Here is a 9,518-nt window from a genome sequence, read left to right as displayed (position 1 = left end):
AGAGCTGAACTGGCTGGTACGGGGAAGTTGTCTCATTTTGAAACCAGCTCAGCTTTAACAACAAGTTGGACTTGTAAGAGTTTCTGTGAATAATTGAGAATAAATATTCAGTCTTTTGCAAATAAGTGGCAGTTTATATTTTTTTTAGTTTAAGGCAATTATGATGCAGAGTGAGGGTCTCTAGCACAACTTCACCTACTTCCAAGGTAAACGGAGAAGAGAAAGAAGTCTACAAAGATGAGAACTCCAGCAACACTTGTAGTATGAAAAACAACTTTTCTAGTTGATCGATGCGTTTCGGCTTCTGGTCTTCATCAGGGTCATCATAAAACACATTACAAATACCATTTAAATAAAGTAAGTTGGTATGAAAAAAGGTAAAAAAAAAAAAAAAAAGTTAAAAAAAAATTATAAAAGACAACCAATCATAAACATCCAGACACATATCAGCCAATGGGACATTCACAAAGATGGGTTGGATATATTGTCATGTGGTTTCAGGCCAATCGTTGTCCAAGATTAACAGAGGCAAAGGGAGTGTCTAAGAAGGGACATGGGTGACACCATATTTTACCCCCATCACCATTTTATTAACTAGAAAGGTGCAACTAGGGGGTGGTACATAAAAGGCTTTAGTATAGTGCTGTGTATAGAGGGAGCAGAAAGATGTATAGTGCAGAAAGATGCATAGTACAACAACAATATGATGATAATTTTTTAAATCAATTTATATTGTTGTACTATGCATCTTTCTGCTCCCTCTATACACAGCATTTTATAAAGCCTTTTATCTTTACTATTACAACTATTATTATTATTGTTATTATCCCAATCAAAGTGTTTCTAAATGTATGCCATATCTTATAGGCACATTTTTGTATGAACAAAAAACCCAAGTACCACCCCCTAGTTGCACTTTTCTAGTTAATGGACCAAATATCATGGGTGTCACCCACGTCCCTTCTTGGACACTCCCCTTGCCTCTGTTAATCTTGGACAACGATTGGCCTGAAACCACATGACCATATATCCAACCCATCTTTGTAGATCTCCCATTGGCTGATATGTGTCTGGATGTATATGATTGCTTGTCTATTATAATTTTTTAAAACTTTTTAAAAATTTATTTGTTTTTACCTTTTTTCATACCCAATTTACTTTATTTAAATGGTGTTTGTAACGTGTTTTATGATGACCCTGATGAAGACCACAAGCCAAAACGAGTCGGTCAACTAATAAAGTTGTTCTTCATACTACAAGTGTTGCTGGAGTTCTCGTCTTTCTAAGGCAATTATGATCAAATTATTGAGGGAAATAATCATAAATACAAACACGAGAAGGTTTCCACATACACCAAAACTTGTTTTTTTAATTCTCTTATAATATAAACTGCCAGTCGTGTCAAGTTGGTTTTATTTATATTGCCCAAAATTACAATATTTCCTCAAAGCACTAAAATCTGTCCAGCTTGGCAACAATCTATTGTTAGACTCTTGATTCGGATTTTTAAAAAATGGGTATGTTGTGGGGGGTTTAAGGTTCAGAGTTTTTATAAATGTTTTAGATTTACTTTTAATACATTGGTTTTAAAAGGTTTTGTAAAGATAAATCAACCTCTACTATTTCCATCCAAGACATAAAGTTATTTTTTCGGTATTTTAATGTGAGGAAATTTACATGAGAGGGGGGAAAAATGTGCCAACCAGCCCCGGTCTCCCCTACGCATGAGCCTGCGTATGGGCGGACCGGTCAGTCAGCTGATGACTAAAATACTCCTCACAATCTCCGTCCTCAATACATGGATTTCGTCGCACGAATGATTTTCTAGCCAATTACGCACAATGTGGAAAAATTCATACAAGTGCAGGAGGAAGACTCGTAACTTCATGGGCTCTCACTCAGGGATGTGTCCTCTGCGCGCACCTGGAGCCACCGGAGACATGCAGAGGCGACTGATTTTAGCCAGTTTTAACTCTGTTTCATGATACCGAGCCGCTGTGTTGCCACCTGCGATTTATTCCTGTGATGGGGACAGTCACATGGAGCTGCGGTGCCGTGATCCTGCTGGCCATCATTTGCTCATGTCGTGCCATCACTCTGGAGTCCATCCACTGGAGTAGCTCCAACACAAAGTAAGCGGATGAATCAGTTTCACACTTGGAGGAATGAGGCAACTTTCTACTGCTGCTTTATCCCTGCAGTGCAACCTAGACAGAGGAGAAGCAACCCTGACGTTACCGTTTGATGTTTCATATGAGCAGCTGTAATGTAGAGCAATTAGTGGATTGATCAATCAATAATAACTGATTCATTGATTAAATCATTCATAAAGCAAATATGCCAGATATTCTCTGGTTGCAGCTTTTCTAATGTGAAGATTGACTGGTTTTCTCTGATTTATAGCATTGTAAATTGAATGGGGCTGCAAGTAAAGATTATTTTATTATCAATTCATTCACTGGTTATTTTCAACATTAATCAATTAATTATTTGATGTCAGAAAATAGTGAAAAATGCCCATCACCAATACCTAAATCCCTAGTTGTTGTCTCTTGAAATTACTATTTTTTCCAACCAACAGGTGAAAAGCAGGGACTTTTTCTGTTTTTTTTCCTTGAAAAATGACTTAAGCAATTACTCAGTTATCAAAATAATTGCTGATTAATTAACTGTTGATCAACTAATCCATTAATAGACTAATCATTTCAGCCCTAAAATGAAATATCTTTGAGTTTTGAACTGTTGGTGAGACAAAACAAGAATTGTGAAGGAATTGGGTTTTGGGAACTTGTGTTGGGCATTTTTCAGTATTTTGTGATTTCTATTTCTTAATTCATGCTAAAAGCTTTTAGAACATTCAAAGCTACAAGATCTTGTTGTTGTTTTTGTCTGGCATTAATCCTAAAACTTTGCCAGTTTGTGTTGAAATAATGATGCTTTTTCTTGTCTCTCATGTTATCTCACACACAGATTTACTCCAGGTCAGGGTTTGATCCTCTATCCTCAGATAGGGGACAAGATGGATATTGTGTGTCCCCGAGCAGACGCTTCCTCCGGGGGAAAGGAGGAGTTCTACCGAGTGTACCTGGTCTCCCGAAGTCAGATGGAGAGCTGCACCATCGACAAGAGGGACACGCCCCTGCTAAACTGTGACAAGCCTCACCGGGACGTCAAGTTCACGTTCAAGTTCCAGGAGTTCAGCCCCAACCTCTGGGGTTTGGAGTTCCTTAAGGGGAAGGACTATTATATCACCTGTAAGTCACTGTGTGTGTGTTTAACCTCGCAGCTCATGCAGCTCAGAAACAATACCTGAGCGCACCCACACATATATCCATGGCACATATGATCATCTTAAAATCAGCAGAATGGAGACACAGGCTGCTGGTTCCTACAGGTGGAACAGCATTTGAATCTTTGCTAGCAACTGTTTCTTTTTTTTTTCTTTCCTCCTCCTCCTCCTCCTTCTCAGAGAAGAGGAAGCCATCGTCCTCGCCTCTCTCTCAATTTGTCAGTTCGCGTGAGAATCAAAAATGTGGCCTCGTTATTGGACCGCTGTCGGTTAAACCAGCATCTTAGTGGCAAGTGATGCATGAGATAGTGAGCAAGTCTGACCATGTAGCCTCATCCACCTCACCACGCTCTGACAGCACACTTCGCTCTGGCAGGGCAGTGTGATTCCAAGGGCTTACATGCCCCAAATCACACAAGGCTTTTACAGCATCAGGCAGATTTGATGGGAGCTTTCATGGCAACGTGGCTTGATGCCTGTGAGATGTTGTTATCTGACCTAAATGCTCCTAACAAGTCTATGTGAGTGTGTGTGTGTGGGAGTGACAGGGGTGACAGAGAGTTCTTGGTGCGTGTGTGTCTGTGTTTTAGTGATCGCTATGTTGGTTAGTTACTAAAATAATGGGGCTTTGCATTGCTCGATAATCTTGTATTATGATGATTGCATGAAATACAAACTTAAAAAGTTAAACACTTTATGTTTGCCTCCTCTCTCTGTATCAGCCACATCTACAGGCTCTCTGCAGGGTCTGGATAACACTAATGGAGGGGTGTGTAGAACCAAATCCATGAAACTGGTGTTGAGAGTCGGCCAAAGTAAGTACTTTGTGAATGTACGTGTGTGTTTGGCTGGCTGTGAATGAAAGACAGAAACAGGGAGGTGTAATAATATGACAAACAATGCTTAAAGGAACAATATCACAGTTGTTTGCTTCTGGTTATTAGACGTGTAATGCAATAATATCACTTCCTCTCTGGAATTACTAAGTGGTCAGATGATCTCGATCATCTATTTATTCTCTTGAAGAGAGATTGCCATCATGAATTATCTCAAATCTCTAATTCAAACCACTGGCAGCTTAAGGCCATCAGTATTATCTTGCATGCAATCATTGGGTCTGGCTGCAGCAGTCAATCTTTTTTCCCCCTCTGTATTAACATCTGAACAGCAAATGATCCATTTTTATCATTTTGCGTTCTTATCACATAGCATTAAAATGTAATAAACCAGATTATAAACATATTTACTGCCTTCACTTCAAATAAATAAATAAGCAAAACATACTGCTTTTTTATTTCCTTGTAACATTATAACAGCAGCTTGTTTACCTCACATATCAACAAGAATGCATTATATATAAACACACCATTTCTCTGTGTGTTGCCGAATACTTTCAAAAGATGAATCTCTTCAAGCCCCCAAATGTAATTTTTGACCTCAGAAATTTGCAGTATTATTCATATGAATAATTAAAGAGTGTGACTCAGAGATGAAAAATCAGCATTTTGTGTGTTTCTCATCTGATCTTGAAAATATGCGGCTGCTTCCCCGCTGTGTTTACAAACACTGCTGCTGTAAACAAGCCTTTAAACAGCAGCAGAAAACATTAATAACTTAGGTTTAGTTGTAATCTCATGTTAATCCCAACATATATTAAAAGTCCTGTCAATCATTGTGGGGAGTCACTGCGGTTTTCAGTCATGTGCTGTGATTTTTGATGGTAACGTGTCTGTTTAGATTTGTATTCATAGATTATGCTTTTGAATTGAGATTGAAAATCATATAATTATTTTGTACATTAATGGCTAAATGCAATGATGAATGAATGATAATGCACTAGCAAAAAAGCTTACTGCACTCACTAAAAATGTGAAAATAAATCCTTAATGATATTTTAGAGAACGAAATTCAGATGGTTGTATATCGGGAAGCTAGTACAGTAAGAGTCACATAGTAGATCCTACTGGTCAATAATCACAAATGTTGGAATTTACTGTTTGCTGTAGTTCAGCAAATTCCTCTGCTTAAGTCTGTGGTGTAAAGTTACTCAAGTACTGTACTTAATTACAATTGTGAGGTACATGTACTTATGCTACTTTGTCCTTTTACTCCACTACATTTCAGAGGGAAATATTGTACTTTTTGTTCCACTTCATTTATTTAATTTTTATAGATACTAGCTACTTATCAGATCAATATTTCATATGTAAAATGATAAATTTTTAAAAATATGTATGGTTATAGATTTGACTATTGAACACTATAACTACCCCTACTGTTACAACATTAAAATTCTGCTTACAACGAATCAGTAATATCTATCTATCTATCTATCTATCTATCTATCTATCTATCTATCTATCTATCTACACCTTAAATGGGTCATTTTGTTTAATAAATACTTTTACTTTAATACTTTAAGTACATTTTACTGCCGATACTGAAGTACTTTCATTTTCATTTTTTCATCGTGGTATTCCTACTTTTACTTAAGTAAAAGATCTCAGTACTTTTTTCGCCACTGGTTATTTCCCAAAATTCCCTTTGAAATAGGGTGAATTTCCTCTATTCAGTTATGTGCTATGTTACATGTGTAGGCGAAGAGAGTGATAGTTTTTCCAGTCAAGAAAAAATAAGAGTCACAGTTATGACTCAAAACATAACTTTTCTGGTCAACTGAGGTTAGAAATAGTTTCACTGCCTCCTTTGTGATGCATTTCTTCCTCAATGTCAATAATCAGTCCAGAATGGAGCTCTTCTTCTTTGGGGACAGTCACCAAACTCATGATTCAATGAACATTTTTTGCACTGGAAACATTTTGACATGATGTAACCTCACCTACACAGGAATGACAAAGACATGTGAGGTATGTTACTGATGTGATTTAATGTGAACTGCTCAACCGTCCTGCTTTGTTCCAGGCTCTTCAGACCCACCTTCAACACTCCAGGAGTCCCCCACCAGATTTCCACCCACACGACCGAAATCCAAGGAGCCCTCTGCGAAAGAAAAGGATGACAAGAGCAAAACTGGTATGAAGATAAATCAAAGATTTTGCCTGCTTGTTAAATGGTACTATTTGCATTTTGATACACAGGAACAGACTTTACAATATTTAGAGTCATCATGTGTTTGCATTGTTTTAACTTTTTAACTGAAAATTTTCCAAAGCACACACACCTTGCATCTTTATTTGTGTGAATGGGGTGGGGGGGCGGGGGGTTAGGAATGATACTAGGGTTGCAACTAACCATTATTTTCGTTATCAATTAATCTGCAGATTCTTTTCTTTATTGATTGATTCATGTTTTAGTCTATGAAATATGAGAAAAAAAGTGACAAATGTCTGCTATAATTTTACAAAACCTAAGTTAATATATTCAAGTGTCATTTTAGTCAACTAACAGTCCACAACCCAAAAACTATTCACTTTATTTTCATATAAATGATTAAAGCATTAAATAGTCACATCTGACAGTGAAATTTTGGCGTTCTTGCTAGAAAAATGACTGAAACAATTGTTTTATTATCAAAATAGTTGCTGATTAATTCTCTGATGATACATTTAAATATCTTTAAAAGTATGCTTTTTAAATCACCTGTCAGTATGTTAAGTCTGCTTTATTTGAGGTAAGTGGGATTAAACATGCAAAAACACTGATATAATAATTATTATTTTGCACCAGAAAGGCAAAATATTTTTCTTTACTGATATTGTCTGATGCATTTGAAAAGAACAACAAAAAAAAAGAACACAAATTGTATCCAAACTAATAAACCAGGAGCCAAGAAACACTGTCTTTATTTTTTGGCATCATTACTTCTTCCATATTTCAACTATCTATTCAAACCTTCAGGGATCATGACTCATTGGGCCATTCAAAGTCAGTGAAAGGCAGCAGACTGTTTACCAGTATGACACTAAAGATTAGAGAATATTCTCTGGTGTCCAGCTTTGACAGAGGTTTTCATGTTAACACATACTGATCAGGATGTACCAGGGCATAAACTGACTGAAATTGTTTTTATATCTCTGTGTCGCGTGTCCTGATTTACTCTTTCATCTCTGTTTCTCCTTCTTTTTTTGGTCTCTCATGACAGACGTGGGCTCAGAAACAGGACAAACAAACCCCAGTGGCAGCGGTGGCTCTGAGCCAGGACTGCTCATGTGGGTTGTCTCTGGCTGTGTGATAGTCCTTCTGGTCATCATAATTCTGCTGGCCCTGCTGTGGAAGTACCATCACCGTCGCTGCCTCCCAGATAGCCAGCAGTCTGCCTCTGTGTCCCTCAACACTTTGGCTGTGCCAAAGCGGGACAGCATCAGCAGCGACAACAACGGCTCGGACCGCAGCGATGTTGTCTTTCCTCTGCGGGCTTCTGACAGCATGATCTGTCGTCATTATGAGCGCGTGAGCAGTGACTACGGGCCCCCTGTGTACATAGTTCAGGAGATAACGCCCCAGAATCCCACCAACATCTACTACAAAGTCTAATGTTTGCTGCTGTAATGCCAGTCTTTTGCTGATAATCCTAAATTTTAACTGTCGGGGACACACTCAGGCCTAACACATTATCATGGCTACAGTTTGCATTGGATGAAGAAAAGTCACATGTGGTTTGCTCATCTAAGAGCTGTGTTGACTTTACAAGGACAAATGTCATTAATATGCTTGTTTGTATCACACTAAACAAAATTCTCCTTTCTTTCTCTTGATTTAGTGAGGAGACAATCAGAGAGGAACTGCATTAGAAACAGACTCTAGTGCTTCGTCACATCTCATTCACAACTTGTTTCCAGTTTTTAGTGAGAGACGTTGGAGTAAATGCAGTAAATGACGATTAGTTTGTTTACATTTTTATTTTTCACAGAAAAAAAAGAAAAGCAACACATTCTCGCTGCCACTGCATGTGGCAAATTTATAGGTACAGTAAATGTGTATTTTATTTAATTTATTGATACATTTGAAAAGATATCACTAAACACTAAATTTACAAGCACTTAAATGTAGATTTTTTCACAAATGAATTGTGTAAAATTGTTTGAAATGTTGTTAAGTGAAATGAAAATCATTATTTTGTGGCTTTTATTAAAGTTAAAACAGTTTCAAGGAAATCCACATTGAATCTTTCCGACCAGTGTTGCTTCCATTTATGCATTTTATATTGTATAAACATGAAGTTTAATATTAGCTTCAAATAAATTTTTGCACAGATGGAGGCTTGTGGATTTTGGCCTCTATCACTTATATTGAAAGTGAATTATGAAGGGATCTAATGATCAGTATGAACAGGAGGAATGATTACAGCAAGAAAAACATGTCAGTGGTCATCTGGGCACCTGACTGTTGTTTTTAGGACAGACTTGAAAAATTGTGAACCTATCCTATAATGTATATCTAGGGCTGTGCCTACAAAAATCATCATTTGAGATGAAACTACCTGAAGAAACTACTCATGAATGGTTTGTTTCTTGTTAAAAAGGTTTGAAAGGTTTGAAGGTTCTGAAAGGTTCAGTTCAAACAATTCTCAAATGTCTCTTCTTCACTGTCTGTGTTTTCTCTGTTCTCCAAAAACAAAAAGGACAGAAAGTGAACAGATTACAGAAATGAAATGGAGGTTTGAATTAGAAAAGACTGCTGATAAATCACAGCTTCAGTTTCTCCTGTGGTTACAAAATTACAAAAACAGCACAGTGCATGAAGAAGTAGGGCTACAACTAATGGTTGTTTTCATTATTGATTAATTTGATGATTATTTTTTTGGTTAATCAATTTGCTTTTTTGGTCTACAGAACGTCAGAAAATGGTGAAAAATGTTGATCGCTATTCCCAAATCCAAGGATATAACTAAAATGTCTTGTTTTGTCCCAACCAACAGTCCATAACCCAAAGATATTCGGTTTTACTACCATAGGGGACGAAAGAATCCAAAAATATTCACAACTAAGTAGCTGAAACCAGTGAATTTTGGCATTTTTCGTTAAAAAATGACTCAAAATGATTAATCAATTATCAAAATAGTTGGTGATTAATTTTCTGTCGATCTACTAATCAATTAATCAACTAATCATTGCAGCTCTAACTTCAAGCAACAGAGAGTTGCAGCAGCACAACTAGTTGCATATCTCTAAATGTTAATTTAATCATTTCAGCAGTTTATGGAGAAAAAAAAACATAATTGTGAGAAGCTTCAAATCATTGGATTATATTTACAGGATTATAACACATT

General features: G+C 36.9%; 1 protein-coding gene across 1 annotated transcript; it reads left to right on the top strand.

The window, feature by feature from the left end:
* Positions 1–1,646: 1,646 nt before the first annotated feature.
* On the top strand, positions 1,647–8,277 carry LOC122988528 (ephrin-B2a-like). Its single transcript, XM_044360880.1, has 5 exons — positions 1,647–2,132; positions 2,971–3,254; positions 4,012–4,104; positions 6,212–6,322; positions 7,392–8,277. Exons 1-5 carry the CDS (start codon positions 2,026–2,028, stop codon positions 7,781–7,783), a joined length of 987 nt encoding a protein of 328 aa, XP_044216815.1. The 5' UTR covers positions 1,647–2,025; the 3' UTR covers positions 7,784–8,277.
* The last annotated feature ends 1,241 nt before the right edge of the window (positions 8,278–9,518 follow it).

Source organism: Thunnus albacares, chromosome 1 (genome assembly GCF_914725855.1).
Source record: "Thunnus albacares chromosome 1, fThuAlb1.1, whole genome shotgun sequence".
Classification (NCBI taxonomy): Eukaryota; Metazoa; Chordata; class Actinopteri; order Scombriformes; family Scombridae; genus Thunnus; species Thunnus albacares.
Note: the sequence above shows the minus strand (reverse complement) of the source record. Positions and strands in the feature narration are given on the sequence as shown.